Source organism: Python bivittatus, unplaced genomic scaffold (genome assembly GCF_059951505.1).
Source record: "Python bivittatus isolate LINGU-HERP-01145 unplaced genomic scaffold, Pbiv_v1 ctg000700_np1212, whole genome shotgun sequence".
NCBI classification, from domain to species: Eukaryota; Metazoa; Chordata; class Lepidosauria; order Squamata; family Pythonidae; genus Python; species Python bivittatus.
The window spans coordinates 1,019,842-1,038,032 of NW_028277098.1; the positions used below are offsets into that span (position 1 = coordinate 1,019,842).

The window sequence follows — 18,191 nt, forward strand, 5'->3', positions numbered from 1 at the left end:
AGAACTAATAAGCGCACTTACGTAGCCGACTGGCCAAATAAACAATGAAAGTAAATCGAAACTGAGGGGAAAAAACAGAAATGAAGCGAACAAAAAGCAACTCAACAAACACGGGTCAAATCAAACATTTATATTGAAAGGACGCTCAACGCACGCGCTGCGATTAATCGTGCGGGAAGACAGCTGACGCACGCGCTGCGATTAATCGCGCTGGAAAACAGCTGACGCATGCGCTGTGCTGGTTGGGATCGGAGAAGAATCGTAGTGTCGAGTTCTTCAAGGTCAGCCTACCTAGAATACAAATTCGTCTCACCATTCTTAGAAGTGCGTGAGGGCAGCCGTCGCGTAAATTCTTTTTATTGCTGGTACAAATGGTATAAACCAGATAACCGATTTAATAAAAATTTTTGGGAGTTTTAAAATTAAGTTCGAATGCCAAAACATGCTCATCACCCCTCTACCGCCCAAAACATGCCCACCACCCCCCTACCACCCAAAACAAGTTCACCACCCCTCAGCATCCTCCCACCGTCCCCTGGGTGGCGGTACTGCCCCTGTTGAGAACCAATGGTCTATTTGAATTGCCTAGTTGCCTTTTGTCATAATAGGACAGCAACCATTTTTTTGAGGACAGACATGAATGTCAGCCTTCATTCCCCTCCCCACCATTGCAAATTCGACCACCAGGCAAAAATTCTGTGGCAGTTTGAAAGGCTTTTCCTCGTATGCTGCCTTGAGTACTCCTGTCTGTTTCAGCTGGAGCCCTTGACTTTCTGACAGGCCAACCCCAGCAGGCCTCAAAGGAAGGAATGCCTGCTCAACTGAGGCCATTATTGCCAGGATCTAAGAGCTTCAAAGACCTTGTCTATATTAACAGTATTAAGATAGCTGAGAATTTTGCCTTGTATGATAAAAGGTTGCTAGTTCAAATTTTAGCAGAAACATGTTTTTGATGACTATTTTCTTTCCTTCAGCGAGCTAGCTGAGTTTTTTAAGTGCAGGGTTCCATCAATTCATCGTATCTCCAATCACTCGAGTAAAGGGTTACATACTAGGTAAAGCTCTTAGCCACTGTGCTATTTTAGTGCTGTTTTAGTGCTGGTGATAAATGGAAGGTATAGCAGAGTGCAAAATGGCTGGCAAGTAAAGAAAGCTGGTTGTTGTACCTGCATTTTGATGGTTTAGCTTTTATAAATGCTACTTGGGTCCTGAATTGGCATACCAAATAGGCTGTCCTAGATACTCGTAAAGCCTCATGAATTCCCCTAGTATAAAAATGGGATAACAAAGAGGTATGTCTTGGATAAAAATATACTTGTGTTCTGTAATTCAATGATAGAACACATGATTTATATGAAAAAAGGTCTCACATTCAATCCTTTACACCCAGAAAATCCAGAAAAAGATGCCTGCCTTAAACCTCTGAAGAACCACTGCCAGTCAGTATTGATAACTGTGAACTAGGAACTCCAGTGACCTGATTCAAGATCCTTCTTTGTCCTAAATCTTTTGTACACTCCCTAACATTAAACATTAAACATTACTTAATGTCTTTGTAAATGATTCATTATGAATACAGCTGCCACAATTTTACTTTACCACAAGGATATTATTATGTGAAGCATAATATAATAATATCCCTATTTAGCAAAGACTATCTTGTTCTATAAGAGATATAACACTGTAATAGCAGTAGATAGAATGGGTGAGGATAAAGGTGCAGCAACACTGCAAGGGGCAATGGAAACATGATATGCAAAGAATGATCAAAAATACTAACTGAACCCAGGATCACCCAGTGAGAAAGCCTAGCCTTAGAGAAAAACAAAGTAAGTAAACATTTTAAATACAAGTGTTCAAATTTATTTTGAAATTCACAGTTTCTACTGGCACCATAAATCTGTTCTTTATTACATGTCCTAGTGCCACAATTTTGTATGATTCACACAGTCTAACCCTTCTGACTCTCATTCTGGTTTGGGCCCACTTCTCAATTCATGTTCTTTTAAAAAGTCCATCTCATTAGCGGTGTAGACTAAGTATATCACTGTAAAAAGTACCCAAACTTACATGAAAGCTGCTAAACAAAGACTTTTAAATAAGTCACATTACATATGAAATTTAGAAAAGGCATTAGCTCTTTTAAGAAAAGAAAACAAGGAGGCACTATTGAAAGTGCTCAATAAGTTAACTTATACAACATCATCTTGAAACTCCCCCCAAAGACCTTCCCTATCCATTCAGCCTGATGTACTCGCATTTCAGCTACACAATAAAAATTAAGTCAAATGAAAAAGCACATACACATTCACACACACACAGCACATTTGTGTTATCAAATACAAAAAAATGGACATATTTTTGGAACAGAATACAGATTGTGTCAAGCATTAAATTCACTATTGTGTTTCTACTGACGGTTGATTTTATCCAGAATGGAGGCAACTGGTTCTTCTCTCAATTTCTTAGAACAGGAAGACAATTAAAGAAAATTAAAGACCACCATGCTGATTATTCCTGTTAACTTAGTTTGAAAGTGAGCTTCACATCTTCCAGAGGTATGGTTCCATCAAGGAGTAACATTAATTATTACCTACAGAGAAAGAAAGTCTACCTGACAATATTTTTGTGGTATCCAAGTCATATAATTTATCCTCACTAGAGGCCTAAATATGATTCTATGACACCGTAGTGTTATATTCCCACATGACATAACTTTGAAAATCAATGTTTCCCCCCCAGGGATATTACAAATATACAAAAGGCACATAAATATGGAAAGGTGCAAGAAACAGAACCATAGCAAAATGGGATCCTCGTGCTTTAACTCTGTTCAGTTTAAACTGGGTTCATGACCTTAGTTTCTAAAAAACACTGTATAAAATTAGTCCCCATGTCCCAGTCTTCATCCATCCCCCAGTTATTGAATAGCTTTCCACAATCAGCTGCCCCCTGGATACTTTGGAATTCTTATAATCCCTGACCAGCAAGTACTAGGCATGCTGACAGGGGATAATGGGAATTGTGTAGAACACTGGTTGGGGAAAACTGATATAAAAAAGCAGCTTTGAAAAATTGTTGACACAATGCTACTTGTTTTCAAAATAACCACCAAAAAATCTAGATGCTCCCCAATATTCTCTTTTACCCTATCACCCAAATACAACAGAATTTGTCATACAAAAACTTCCACTATGAAGAGTTCAATAAAATTTAAAGGTGTCCAGAAACAGCTGTGACACCAAATGTTCCCACAGTTAAATCTTTGTTTCCTTTGATGATATCGTGCAAGCTTGGCAAGGACCCCGTCTTAGTCTGTATTAAAGTTTTTATGAGCTTCTCCTGTTCTGGGACTTTAGATCGTCTTCGTTTAAGAGTTCTCTTCTCAGTTTTTGTCTTTTGGATTTGCCCATTGCACAAACCTGTGCATGCTGAAATGCCACAGAAGTAGGACTCTTCGGATTGTGATGAGGTTTCTGAGCTTCCTTCTGATGGGGGGCCTTTGTACAAAGAGTGATACACATCACCAATATTAGAGAAGTCTCTCTGATTTGTAAAAGTCTTCTTGCTTTTTATTTCTCCATTAGCTACCTGATGCATTGGCTCAGCTACTGGCTTGACTGTTTCAATTTTCTCATTTTTATATTTGCAACGCTTCTTCTAAAAAAGAAAAATAGTATTGATAAGTGAGAGCTTTTTAACTCATTTGTTGCTCTTAGGACAGGTTTATATAATAACATACCTTTTTTTCTGGGGAAAACTTCAATGGTTCTACAATGTAGAAGTCATCTGGGTCCACTAAAAGGAAAAAAACATATAGATAGTACCCTAGTACTTTTACATATATTAGATATATTCTTTTTTATTAAGACAAAGTAACATTAAAGGTCAATAAAACAAACAAACAAAAAGATATATCATCAATATAAGTGATGAATTTACAGTTGGTTCTTGTTCTTTGAGTAGATTTTACGCTATTGAGGGCATGTTATACATACTTAAGCCATATTTCTTGTTAGTTATAGTTAAATTTCTAGCCAAACAGATGTCCAGCAAACAATTAAGAAAACTGCAGATGGAGATTAAGAAAGCAATCATACATAACTTCTTTGAATTAGACTTTTAGAATCTGTATCCTGACACATCACTGGGGACCTTGTCCTTTCCTTTATGGAATATGACAAAACAGATGAAGAGAAATGGTCTATGGGATGGAGCTTGAGCAGAAGTAGGAGCACTTTCTGATCTGGGCACAGGAGATGGCAGTGAAGTGGCAAGATGATCCTTAGGCAGAGTTCTGTTGGTTGCCTGGGGAGAACCTGTTCCAAACTGCCCAATTATGTGGCTATTTGGTACACTTTAAATTGTATAAAGAATACACTATATTATGTTCATAGTGTATCTCAGATAATATGGAAAGAAGGATAAGTGCCCCCAAAGTGGAAACTTAAAGATATCTTCATATCTGTCTGTCACCAAAATAAAATATAAACAGAGTTTGCTAGGTGTGAAGGAAAAGCTATGACATTGGTGGGAATGTGATGTTTTTCCCACAAAAGCAAGGTAACTGCCAAAACTAAGCTCAAGGACTTGAGAGAGAAAACTGTTCAGCAGTAACATATTATTCTACTATGGTGCTTGTTAATTATTTGGAAGGAATAAGTAAGTGTGTGTGTGTGTGTTAGCACTTGTAATAAACAAATAAAACAGGTAAATGCAATCCTAGGTTACGTCAACAGAATTATAGGATCAAGATCAAAGGAAGCCATCATACTTCTCTATGCTGGTCAGACTACACTTAGAATACTGTGTCACATTTAGGGAGCCCCATTACAGGAAGGACAAACTCGAGCCTGTCCAGAGGACAAAAAGCCAAAAGGGCCTGGTAAGAAAAAACATAATTGCCATGATCGGACACAATTGAATGGATAGCATAATTATCAAGAAAAACTTATGAAGAACAGTTGGAGATGTTGGGTAAGTTTAGCCTGGAGAAGAGAAGATTATGAAAAGACATGGTAGATGTCTTCAAGTATCAGAAGTCTGTCATGTAGAAGATGGAGCCAAATTGTTGAAGGCTATTCCAGTACATAGGACAAGAACCAATGGATTTATATTACAGGGAAGTAAATTCATTTGGAGATCAGGTAAACTTTCTTAATGGTAAAAACCTATTTAATAATGCAACAGGCTGCCTCAGAATATGGACTCTCCTTCACTAGAAGTGTTTAAACAGAGGCTAGATGCACATCTGCTGGGAATGCTGGGATGATGGATTCCTGCACCAGGCAGAGATTGAACTAGGTAATCTCTAAGGTACATTGTACTCTGGGATTCATGGATGAATAAATGCAAATCAATGTACATGTTTAATTATGGATGAAAGCGTTAAAATTTATGTCAGACAATATAGTGTAATCTAGGTTGTTATGGATGTGCATGAGAGTAGGTATCCATAAGTTGGCATTACAGCATGCTATGTACCAGTGAAAGAATATAAAAAGATGATAAAGATGAGTTCTAGGAAAAATATGAAACACTATGAATGAATGTGATCGAGGCAATTTTTGTTTGTTTTGGCTAGATCATATGAATGGATGAGTGGGAACAAGTGAGAGTGAGAGTATGGAAATCTAATCTATGTACATATGACAAAGGAATGAACAATTGATTTGACTGTTCATGATGAAAGACTGAAATTAATGAAGGATACAAGGATGATGAGAGATTCTGAATATTGGACAGATTGTTGTTGGTAGTATCAAGACTGTATCTTGATGGTATGGAATGGAAGGAAAGAAGTAAGAGAAATAAGAGTGAAATCAGAATGACTCAGGAAAATAAAGTAAAAGTGCTATGTGAAAAAGTATTAGAAGACAGCTTAATCTCCCAACTAAATTAATGAAAAGTGGGCATAAGAAGATGTGGTAGCATAGTGACAAAAATTACGAAAAACGATTAAGTGTGTGAACTTATACTAATAAGATTGTGGATGGGGAAAGACTGCTGCAAAAAATGAGGGAAGATATTGCATAATGTTATAAAGGGAAAAAAATAGTTGCAAACAATACAGTCAAAGACAACAAGTAATGGTTAAAATTAAAATGGAAGCAAAGAAAATGTAGAGTGATTTTGATGGAAATAAAAACCTTTTTAGAAGTGGGTTAAGAAGGCTAAATAAGGAGCTTCTAGCAGAATGAATGGAATTAAAAATGAAAATTACTGGGGTGAAACTGCACAGAGACAATGTAGAAAAGAATATTTCAAATGTATACATGATTTTTACCCAAGGAAAAAACATGATGAAAAGCTGTGAGACTACTGAGAAATGGTAAGACTACAGAGATAGAGGGTGTAACTGAAGATATATTAAAATGTGGGTGGGATTCCCTTTTGAAGTAGCTGTGCAATCTGCTGAAGACTTCATTTGTGCCTCACACCTGAACTGATTAAAATGGTACAAAAGTACAACATGACTTTTTGCTGATCAGGAGGTACTGAAATCACTGAGAAATTTAGGAATATGAGAACTTATTGTATATTTATTGATTTAGAGAGAGTATATGATAAAGTGATAAGCTGAAACATCTTGCAGAATATGTAGCTGAATATTAATTGTTAAATGTGATAAGGGTGGTTTATGATGGATACAAAACATTTGTGAAAATAAATGAAATATTTAGGAAATGGTACAGCAGAAAATAAGGCAAAAATATATAGTGTCCCTTGGGATGTTTGAAGTATTTATTGGTAAACATATAAGGAATGCTTGTAGTATATTGTATGGATCTCAAAATAAATATACAAAAGTCCAAGACAGTAATGGACCTCCGGGGGAAGTATGGCAAACTGAAGATGGCTCTGTGAAAGCAGAGCCAGTGACCGTGACAAAGACCAAGGAACTGGTGAGTAGACTAGTTCCTTGGAACCTGGAATTGGAAAAATAAGGATTGAATGGGAGATTGCCCACATGTACTCCGGATGGCTGTGCCTTGTGAGGAGACTAGAGGACAGCAGTTTTCCACAGGTTTGAGCACTGGGAGATGACAGGATTAGCCATCTTGCTTGCAACTGTGGTAGAGACTTTTAAAGGACACTAAGTTTGCAAACCTCACTTTCTAATCACTTTCAGAAATTGCTCATTAACTACTTCTAACCTATTAGAGACCTTCGGAATGACAAGTTTGAAAATGCTGGGTGAGTCTGCCTTTAATCCTGAATGAAATAAAAATGTAATCATAAGCTTAAGAATTTAAAGAATCTGAAATAAGTAGCAAAAAGCTAAATAAGATTTTGATCTTAGAAAGTTACAAACGGACTAAGGGTCCAGATAAAATTGGAATCTTGAAACTTTTATAATAAGTTTTTGGAATTAATTATAAAATACAAACAGCCTCTCATAGGAAATAGACCCTATTTTGGTTTTTATAAGATACAATATAGATAAGCAATTTCATGATTTCAAAAACTGGACACTAGAGGGGACTGAAGATTTTAGGTAGAGGAAAGACATACAGGCCTGTAAGATGATGCAAAATGTTATGACAGGAAAAATACTGAAGGAGACTTTTGAAGAACGGAATCAGGAAATAGTAGTCACAATATCAATAACGTCAGTAATGATGCCTGCTTCTATGTTATTGAAGATGTAGAACAAATTCTATCTGACAAGATAGAGATGGCATCGAAACTGGATTTACAACTGACAGACCAAGATAATGATTTAGAAAAGGATGTTTCACTGGATCTAAAAAGAAATTGGCTGAGGTTTTAAAAAGGGAAATGCAAATGACAGAGTGACCTGGATCATTTTTTCTTATTGGATTTGCAAGAGGCTTGTTAAAGCCTTGAAGAACTCTGTGTGACGGGACAAAGAAGAAATGAAAAAAATCAGATCCTATGACAATATTTGAATGAACTAAAGATTAAGACTGTTAGAAGTAAAAAGAAGGAATCTAAAGTTGGTTTATTTGATCAAGGTTAACACAGGATATATTGTTACTTCTGGTTACCCTTTATGGACTTTCTGCTGACACCAGGACTGAAAAGATGATGTATTTGTTTATAGAAAGAGATGGGATATGGGATGAAGAGATAAATGTTTGTATCTTTAGAGAGGGTGAAGATTTACTAAATTTCTTTATACTTGTGATGAAGGTTGGAAGAAACTTCTTTATATATTTTTCTCTTTATTATATTCTTACTTTTCTCTTTCTTCTTCTTCTTTTTCTTTGCACTTTTTACTCCTTTCTATTCTCCTTTCTTTTTTTAAGTTTAGTTTGTATTAAATTTTACTATTATGATCAAAATTCTTAATAAAAATTATATATAAGTCCAAGGCAGTAATGTTTGATGATGAAAACGGAACGAACAATTAAGAGTCATACATAAGCAGTAAAAGGAATAGCATGAGGGGGATGTGTATATCCAGTAGCTACACCTGAGTATTCGACAAAGGTGACTATGAACAATATTATTGGCTGTCATTGTTTCTTTTTCAGGACTCTTTCAAGTAGCATTCCAAAGTGGATGAGGCTATCGTCAGAAACAAAGGCTTGAATTGTGCATTCCCACTGTCTTTCCAAAGGAGATCTTTCTCTATGGACATTATTTTTATATCAAGTATAATCCAGTATAACTGAATGGATTTATTTTGCTCTATTAACATACAAATCTTTTCCCTTGGCCTTGCCCCATTAACTATGAGTGATAATTTTCAGTCCACATGAAAACAGGCAGTGGCAACTAAAATCTCATCCTTGGGCTTCTCTCCAGATCGTCTACTCAGCATGGGATATGATCAGGCCAAAACACTCATTTAACAATGTGTAGCAGACACAGAGTGCCAACTGGATCTAGCCAGGTCCCCAACCTTTATTGCCAGTGAAATCAACAGGTACTCTGCCTCCCCTATGACATACTTAACTAAACTTGAAGTACCTAAACACCAGAGGGCCTTTACTCTGGCACAATGCCATGTCCTCCCCTCAGCAGCCCTTGAAGGCCAATACAGGATCCCTTACCCAGAGAGACAATGCCCCTGTGACTCTGGACACACAGAAACAACAGAGCACGTGCTTTCTCCAGTGCCTGTATTACAGAGACATTCGTACTAGTCTCATCTCACCATTACTGCATAAATACCCAGGGCGCATAGGATAATTTTACACATCTCTGCTGTTTTCAGATACCAACCTTGCTATAACATATAATGTTGCAGGATCTGCACAGCAGTGATTAAAATTTGTCAGATGATGATCTGTGCCATAAACTAGACTTAATGAGCATATAGGTCTTCATATTAGAGCGCTCTGTAATTCGATAATCTTCCATATAGTAACCTTTATGCTCCCCACACCCATTAAATGCTCCTACCCCAACTTTTTAGATTGTTTCTTACATATATACTTTTTGTTTTATATCTTTTAGCTTTTCAAAACTTTTTTTTTAATAAACTCCAATTTATCTTTTATGCTTTTTAATTGGCTGTACCCCACCCTCCTTATGCTGGTCTATGACCATAATAAAGATTTGATTTGATTTGATATACAAATTTTAAGTGTCCTATATATAAATGTATGCCCCTTCCTGTACCATGCCCATCTGTTAGGCTTGGAAACTTGGGGGGATGGGATATTAAGTAGGAATTATTTTACTTTACATTTGCTAGTCTGGATAAAGCAATTTGCCTGAGTTATGCTCATCAAACAACACTTCTGTACTCTATGATTGTGATGTGTGTGTGTTTGTGTATCGTGACAAATGTAATATTGAGTCTTTTCACTTCTTTTGATAGGGCTTGTTCAAAGATAAGCACCCTCCTGCCTCTCTGCAATGAAGAGAGGAACTTGTCTGGGTCAAAAGGAATATCTTTTATTCAGATATGAAATTAAATCTGTTTTTCTAGCCATGTGGGCTAGAACCAGGACTTTCCACAAGCTAGACAACTTGTTTTTCTCAAGGAAAAAAACGCATTGTCAGTCTTTACTTGGGCAACGCTACTTCTAAATCAATTTTGATGTATAAGGTAGTGTAACCAAGGCAAGCATTTAAATTTCATTGACTCCAAAGGAATTCACAAAATTTGCCCATGTGCCAGTTTGCAACTCAATCTGTTTGTGGTTACTTTTTGGGGTGGGTGGGAAGGTCATGTACTGGAACTGCAAGAAACAGGCATAATTTCAGAGATAAGACAAGATGATAAAGGCAAAGATCGAAAACCTTGTGAGCTATGTACAAGCTATCTCTAATGTTTCGATCTTGTTGAAATCTTCAGTCTTCCACAAGTACCATGCTACAGGACCCTACAAGACTTTGTGGTGTCATGGGAAGCAAATATTTATTATATTTGGTAACGATCTACCAGTTTATATGAGTTTATAAAGGAACTTAAATTAAAAGTCAAATAGCAACTGCAATCTCTAACTTCTAAAGCAAAATCTGTTTATTCTCAAGTTTGAAAATACACTATTGGGGTAAACAGCCAAAATCCTCCTGATAAATCAGCCTCTGGTGAAGAGGGACTGCTAAAGATAGCAGCACTTGCTGGTCTTGGGTCTGCTCGATTATACAGCCACTCAAATAATGCTAACACACACAAAAAATCTGACTACCTAACAGAAGATTTTAATTGCATTAATGTTAATATTCTTGCACCAAATTATAGTGCATATTATAAAAACTGTTCTGCACTCAAATACAGTACAGGTTTTACCAGCAATCTGTAGCAACAAGTTAACGAAAACATAGCTATCCTTACCTTCTTTGCTGTTTAGCTGAAAAGACTGAGACCTTGTGAGTGGAAAGGAGGTTCTTCTTTTCACGTTCATATCATCATAGGAGGAAATACACCTGCAGGAGAAAAACATACCACCTTATCTCCAAAGGTACATTAAATAGCTTTAGAATCCAAGTTCTAAAACCAAGACTTGTTTTGTGACACCTATTGTTTCTATTTTTCCAGTGTCCTGTAGCACAAGAGTTTAGAGCAAATGGATTGTGTTTCTGGGTATCAGCTTTATACTGCCAGGGAAGTTTACATGCAATTCGAAGTTTACAAATCCCCAAGGAGTGTACAATGTATAGTCCTGCAGGTACTGCTGAGCTGAATTTCCTGGAATCCTTCTGAATTGACTATATTTGTTGGGAGTTGTGGTTCCCCAACATTTGGGGAAGCATTGTGCACTCATAGGAAAAATTTATTTATCAAATTTGGGATAGTTATCAAACCTATTTTGCTGGTTAGGCAAGACAAATTTCCAAAAATGATATTATTTCATAGCCATTAAATGTGAACCTCCTTTCTAAATACAGGATAACTTTTTAGCCAAATTTATTCTGATGGATAAATGTGATAATATGCTATTTCAAATCTCTTCAGATTAACGAACATAAATTTGGAGGCATTTGTATAAAGTGTATCAAGTGGAAACAGGCTCAGAAACTTTGATAACTGATCCAAATTTGTTAGTACAAAAACTAACAAACTAAGAAACTTCATACCATTGGATAAGAAACTCACTTTATGGAACGCATGAAGTAAAGCATGATGTGCATTGTGAACTTATAGCAAAATGAGAAATCAGAACCAAATGTGGAGCAAATTCTTGAACTGCGTATGTGTTAGTTCTCACTGAGTGGGCTTCTAAATGGACAGAGTCATCAGCTCTTGTCTTTACAAGGGAGAGGCCATTTTCTTGCGGTTATTTTGGTAGTCAGGGCCCATAGGAGAGGGGGTAATAACATTCTGCAATTGGGTGTGGCTAACTTTCTTTTTTGTGTTTGCTGTTTCAAGTATGCTAAACGGAGATAAATACTGAAATAGCTTATTTTATTTCTCACTAGAAGAGTGGGCAACTGCTGACGCTCCCCTATTTTTGATGACCTATCTACAAGTTAGCCTGAGTGGCAAGATTCTTTGAAAAAGCCATTTGATAAATTTCACACTTAATACATCTTTTATTCTACATATTTATATAGTGAAAAGCATTATATAAATTTACTCATATTTGTAGTTGATCTTAGTTTTCCTGCTTCATCTAGGCTAAGATAATATAGTCACTACACAAACAAACCTGAAAAATAAGTTACCTTTTGGGACTAGGATAGTGATTACTTTTGAGAACTTTTGAGAAGTAATCATTATTCAATTCTGGCTTGTTTTTGCAACGTTGCAGAAAAAACATAAAAACTAGGATGGCACAGAATATCAAAGAAATCACAAGGTAACTCTGGTGATCTGAAACCTAAAAAAGAAATTGTATAGATTGTATAATCATGGTTAAATATAGAAGCAACCATATATACGTAACTGAGCATCTATATGATATTAAGTTTTACCTATAGCTAATTAAGTAACGGGATCCCTGAAGATGCAATTGTCCCCAAATACTTTTCAAATATATCCTCAAATAGTCCCTTTTCTATTTGTGATTTAATTCTATTTGTGTTTTGGTGTTTAATTTCTTTCCCAGGCAGCCAGGAATGTTTCAAAGTTCTTGCCTCTAGTCATTTTTATTTCCCAGATATGTTGTCCAGAAGTAAGGTCAACAGAAGGAAGCTAGTTCTCCTCTGGAAGTGTTCCCTTGAAGCTGAAAGAGGAAGTGGGGAGATTTGGGATGCAATAAGGGAGATTGCAGGGCAATCTGGTATATAGGAGGAGTTTGGAGCTAGGGTGGGAAGGGCTGCAAAGAATATCAGGAAAGATTAGAAAAGCCTAGAGAGTAACCTAATTGTTTTTTTGGGGGGGGAGGAGTTTGTGTCTGTGTTTTTGAATTTGCATGTGGGTGATCCTGAGGGGCATGACTGAAATGGATCTTGCAGGCTCTTAACAAACAGAGACAGAGAGACCAAGCTGTTAACTTTCAAGTGCCAAGAAGAGAGTTTGTATTTTAGGGCTCAGGTTCCTTCTGTGACATTTTCAGGATCTCAGACAAGTAATTTTCTCTTAGCCTCTCTGTGAAATGGGTGTTTTCTACCTGATCACACTCAACGACAGCAGCCATGTTATGAATAAGTACTGTTCACTCATGATACTTAGTGAAAATTTCAAGCATGTCACTTGTGCCAAAAGATCTTCCTTTGTGCTTGAAACAGAATAATCTAGCAGCCAGCTAAGTGGCAAAACTCATTTTAGGCTATGATAATTAATGATTGTACAGACTGTGGAGAATTGATGAGACACAGAGAGACGAAAATGTCTCATTCTATAGAATGCAGCTATCCTGTTGCTACTTACAGCAGTTGCTCCAGCACACAGTTGCTCATCCTGCTCCAAGCTTTTTCCTGTTATAGCCCCCACATGTATCCCTTTAAGTTGGACAGAGTGACAGCTATGACGGACAGTATTCAATAGCATGACCTTACTGATTGGAAATGAAATAGATTCAACCATGTATGTAATCTCCCTAATGTAAGCCTATTCTATGATACAAATTTCTACAATTCTCTTAAAAATTACTGTAAAAGGCAAGGAGAACTCATATTTGTTTGTATGCAGTCATAATAGTACAGCCTTATGTCAGTAATGGGAATAGCTCTATTTGTATCATAATTGGACCTAATTATATCAGCCTTCAGCTAACTACAGTAGGAAGCCTGTCATAAATTTGTTACTGGCTATCTTTTCATTCTTCCTATTATGATAAGGAGCTTATGATAACATAGAAAACCTCTTCAAAATACTTTAAAGTATTTTGTTCAAACTGTTGGCGACACAAAGCAAATCTTCAAATTGTAGGCATCTTTTCACATGAAACAATCAAGTTTTAGTTATGGTCTCCACAATGCATTCCAGCTTAGAAAATGTGTCAGCACTGTGGCATAGAAACTGTATGATCTATCCTCTATGAAACTAGCCCATTACTAGTATTTAACATTCTAAAAAAACACAGTACTCAATATATAAATATTGGTACCTATATACAATGGGAATTCTAAACTTAGAAAACATTTTTCTTTCATATTATTCAGATATTTACCTCTCTTTTTAGTTCAGCTACTGTTGATGACAGATTGGAAACAACAAGTGTCATGTTTGTTAGTTGAGCCTGCAGAAGCTGGATGGCCTCTGTCTGTTTCAAATCCTAGATAAATAGGAAAAAAACCAAAATACTTTTTTTTTTAGTCTTGAAAGGTATTTACTATACAGAAACGCAGTATTGCTGAAATTGGATAATACAGGTAGTCCTAATTAAGCAACCACAATTGGAACTGGCAACACCATGGCTAAGTGGGAAATCCTGTGACCAAGACTGCTTTCCAGCTCAAAACTGACCAGACTAATCAATTTCAAACCTTCTGCTTTTGTTTGCCTCCCAACCACTCCTGCCCCTTGGAATGCTTACCCGGGCACTAGGATAATTAACAAGAATGGAATTGTTTATATTTACATTCAGAGAGGAAGGGATTACAAGAGAGTAAGAAGGCACACAATGGGGAATACACATCAAAAGCAATGCGTTGGTGCCGGTAGCCACAAGCACACTGCACAAAGAGTTTGGTATATTCCCCATTGTGTGCCTGCTCTCTCTCTCTCGTGATCCCTTCTTCTCCAATCTCTTCACTCAGCAAGGGGGGAAGGGGGGAAGGAAAAAAACAAGTGATTTCTGTAGGCAATCTCTCCTGTGTCTGACCCATTTCCCCTAAAACTAAATACAGTCACTTAGTCATGCTAATAGAGTGGATGAATCAAGGAGCAGTCTTAATTTTTTGATTAATAAGAAATCCATTAAACCATCATAAGGAAGTGTTAACTACTCTTGATACTGCAAAAACTGCCTTTGAAATAAAGGAAGTCCTTGGCTTATGTCCATTTGTTCAGCGACTGTTCAAAGTTATGGCGGCACTGAAAAAATGGACTTACAACCGGTCCTCAAAGTTCCAGCCATCAAAGCATCCCTGTGGTCATATGATTGTGATCTAGGTGCTCCAATCATGAATATGATATCACAGAAAGCTGTATTACATGATCACCATTTGCGACCTTCCCTGCTGGCTTCCCACAAGCAAAGTCAATGGGGAAGCCACCAGGGAAGATTGCAAATTGCTCCAGTAAGTGGCTCCTGCTGCTTTTTCTCCCTGGGGGGCCTGCTAGAGTATGAGATCCCAGGGATCTTGTATTCCATAGCACCCCACGCCCACAGCACCTCCCATCCCCGAGGCCTCCGCCAGCCCTCCCAAAACCTCTGAGGGCCCTCGTCAACCTGCCTGCACTCCATAGTGCCTGCCCATAGCACATCCCACCCCCTGTGCTCCTTGCCTGGGACTCCCATCTCTTCCCACTTAATGACTCGCACAGCAACTGGGAATGCCAGGATTACTGTCACTAAGTGATGAAGTCACATGACATTGTACTTTATGACTTCATTGCTTAGCAACAGCAATCCCAGTCCCAATTGCCATTGTAACTTGAGGACTATCTGTAAAATAAACTTGTTTCTTGAATTTTAAAACCATTAAGTTACAGATAATAAAAAATAGGTTTGCACACACCTGCTGTTCTGCTATGCATGAAGTATTCTGAAGCTTTATTATTGTTTTATTAAAAGCCTTCTGCATTTCTTCCATTTGCTTTCGATACCTACAAAGTAAAAGGGAATCTTAGTACCCATTCCTCATTTCTTCTCAATTTTGTCATGAAAAGCAAAAGAACCCCCCTCTTAGAATAGTTTGTGAGACTGCTCAACTGATGAGAACTTCTAGCAATCTTTAAATCTCTTCAAAGGAAAGGAACGTTGTAATTCAAATTATTTTTGGGACTGTACCCAAAGGTGCTTTGCACAACAATTACTTATTTTTTAATACTTGAATCCTATACTGGACATTCCTTATTTTCTTATTCAAAATTTTAGAGAATCATTTCTCTGTGCATTAATAAATACAGGCAGTCCTCATTTAACGTCCATTCATTCAGAGACCATTTGATGGCACTGAACGAAGGGACTGATCAGCACCCCAGTGGTCATGTGAACACAATTCAGGTGCTTGGCAATCAGCTCGCACTTACGACCAGTTGCAGTGTCCCATGGTCATGTGACTGCCATTTGTGACCTTCCCTGCTGGCTTCCAACAAGCAAAGTCAATGGAGAAGCCAGTAGGGAAGGTTGCAAACTGCTTGGGTAAGTCCTCCTCCCGGCCTTTCTGCGCTCGCATGCACTGCACCCTCCTTCCCCCTTTGCTTGCACACACACGCGCATCCCCTTTCATTCGCACACACATATACACACCATGCCCTTTCTCCGCACGCATGCATCGTGCCCTCCTTCTCCCTTCGCTCACACACACATCCTTTCCCCCCTTCGCTCACATGCACACACGCACCATGCCCTCCTTCCCCCTTCACTTGCATGCACCATGCTCTCCCTCCTTCCCTTGCACCGCACCCTTCTTCCCCCCTTTGCTCACACACAATGCACCCTCCTTCCCCCCAGCCCTTCCTGTGCTCTTGCCGCTCTGCAGCACCCCCTTATCAACTCGTGTACAGCCTGCACTGGGCCTCCCCCACCCCCTTGTGGCACCCCTGCACTTCTTACCTGGGAGGCCCTGATTCCCCCTTAAGACCTCTGTGTTTTGGGTTATAACAGCAACCAGGACTGCCTGGATTGCTGCCACTAAGTGATGTGGTCACATAACATCATGGTTTATGACTGCATCACTTAGTGATGGCAATCCCGGTCCCAACTGCCAACGTAACTCAAGGACTACCTGTGTGAAGGATATATTTCATGAAACTTTTTTTAAAAATCAGAATGTAAGAATTCCACTGTTACTCATACCTCTGACTTAGTTCTTCCAAGTAGCGACTACTGAGAGACATATTTACTTCCAAGGCTTTAATGCGATTATTGAGTCTCATAAAAACAGACTCTTTTTGATTTGACCCATGAACAAGATTCCCATTTGCGTAGCCTAAGTCTGTGGAATTCTGTAGTTCAGCATAAAAGTCGGTGGCAGTTCTTGGCAACCCACCAGAAACGGAAATTGCAAGAAATGTTTCCTCAACAGTCTGCTCATCTTCTTTTATTTCCAAAGATGGCGATTCCACAAGTGACACCTCTTGCTTTTCTGTTTCTGAAGAACTAACTTTTGTTTCTACACCATAGCTTTCTATGGCTACTGTACATTCAGACGGTGGAACAATTTCTGTTGGCTTTGAAGCAGTTTCGGTAGAGATTTTTTCTTCTGTGTTCATCACCCTGAATTCAGTTACAATACTGGATGTAGAAGGTTTCTCTGTAAGAGATACTACAATTCTATCTTCTTCAGCAAGAATTTCCTCTTGGGAAAGAATCTCTGGACTTTCAGATACAGTTTCATATTTTGTAGGCTCAGAGGACACCTCTATTGTAGATGGTGATGTGGTTCCTGTTGTAACATCTAAGAGGATGGACTGTGACACAGTCTGCGGATGACTGGGCTCCAGTTCAAAGGTAACTTCAGTCTGATTAACCGTAGCCTCATCTAACACGCTACTTAGAACACCTATTGCAGTTTCAGATAGGTCTACAATTAAGACATCTGGTATCTCTGAAGAATGCTCATGTTCCAAAGTATGCAATGATTTGGTTGGAACTAGCTGTATCTGTGAAACAGTAACAGAATTATGTTCTTCCAAAATGGTATCAGTTCTACTGTGGGGGTGATGGAGAACTGCTATTGCTGAACACCACTTGAATATGTATTCTGAAAAACTAGAAATACAACAGGCTGTGATCAGATCATAACAATAGATCTGTGTTTCATGCTCAAACCATGATATTTCCTCTTCTTGTTCATCACTTGGCAGCAGGGTCACTGTTGACTGACTGACTTCTTCCTCATATTCATGGACAAGCTGAACAATTGGTCTCTCTCCTGTTATTTCCAAAACTAACATCTCCTTTTCAGTCTGTGGTGTTTCTGGAGAAACAAGTCTACAAACACAAGTTGAAAATTAGTTGAATAAACATGTACTTCAGTACATCCTTTAAAAAAAGGGTGGTTGCAGGAATTAATATTCTTTCACTTGTTCATGATTTTTTTTTATAAATTTCTAAGCATATCCAAACCATTTTACGCACAAGTTAGAAGGAAATGTTTTCATTTTTACTTGTGGAAGGAATGTCTCAGAGGGAAACTAATTTTTATCTCTAGATTTCTCAATTTTTGTAGCTTACATATTTCAAGGATAAAAAGATAACACCTTGGATAAG

General features: G+C 37.9%; 1 protein-coding gene across 4 annotated transcripts in view; it reads right to left on the reverse strand.

Annotated features, from left to right (window-relative positions):
• Nucleotides 1–1,834: 1,834 nt before the first annotated feature.
• Nucleotides 1,835–18,191, reverse strand: part of SUCO (SUN domain containing ossification factor) — a 55,499-nt gene continuing 39,142 nt past the window's right edge. For 3 of the 4 annotated variants that reach the window (XM_088153079.1, XM_088153078.1, XM_088153077.1), the window contains 7 exons: nucleotides 16,776–17,912; nucleotides 15,493–15,580; nucleotides 13,980–14,084; nucleotides 12,091–12,245; nucleotides 10,760–10,851; nucleotides 3,743–3,798; nucleotides 1,835–3,660 (listed from right to left, as the gene is read on the reverse strand). In XM_088153079.1, the coding sequence (XP_088009205.1) occupies nucleotides 3,214–3,660; nucleotides 3,743–3,798; nucleotides 10,760–10,851; nucleotides 12,091–12,245; nucleotides 13,980–14,084; nucleotides 15,493–15,580; nucleotides 16,776–17,912 (2,080 nt within the window). In that variant the 3' untranslated portion in view covers nucleotides 1,835–3,213. Of the gene's footprint in view, nucleotides 3,661–3,742; nucleotides 3,799–3,823; nucleotides 4,883–10,759; nucleotides 10,852–12,090; nucleotides 12,246–13,979; nucleotides 14,085–15,492; nucleotides 15,581–16,775; nucleotides 17,913–18,191 lie in introns of those variants that run through there. The other variant, XM_088153080.1, reaches the window with a different exon arrangement.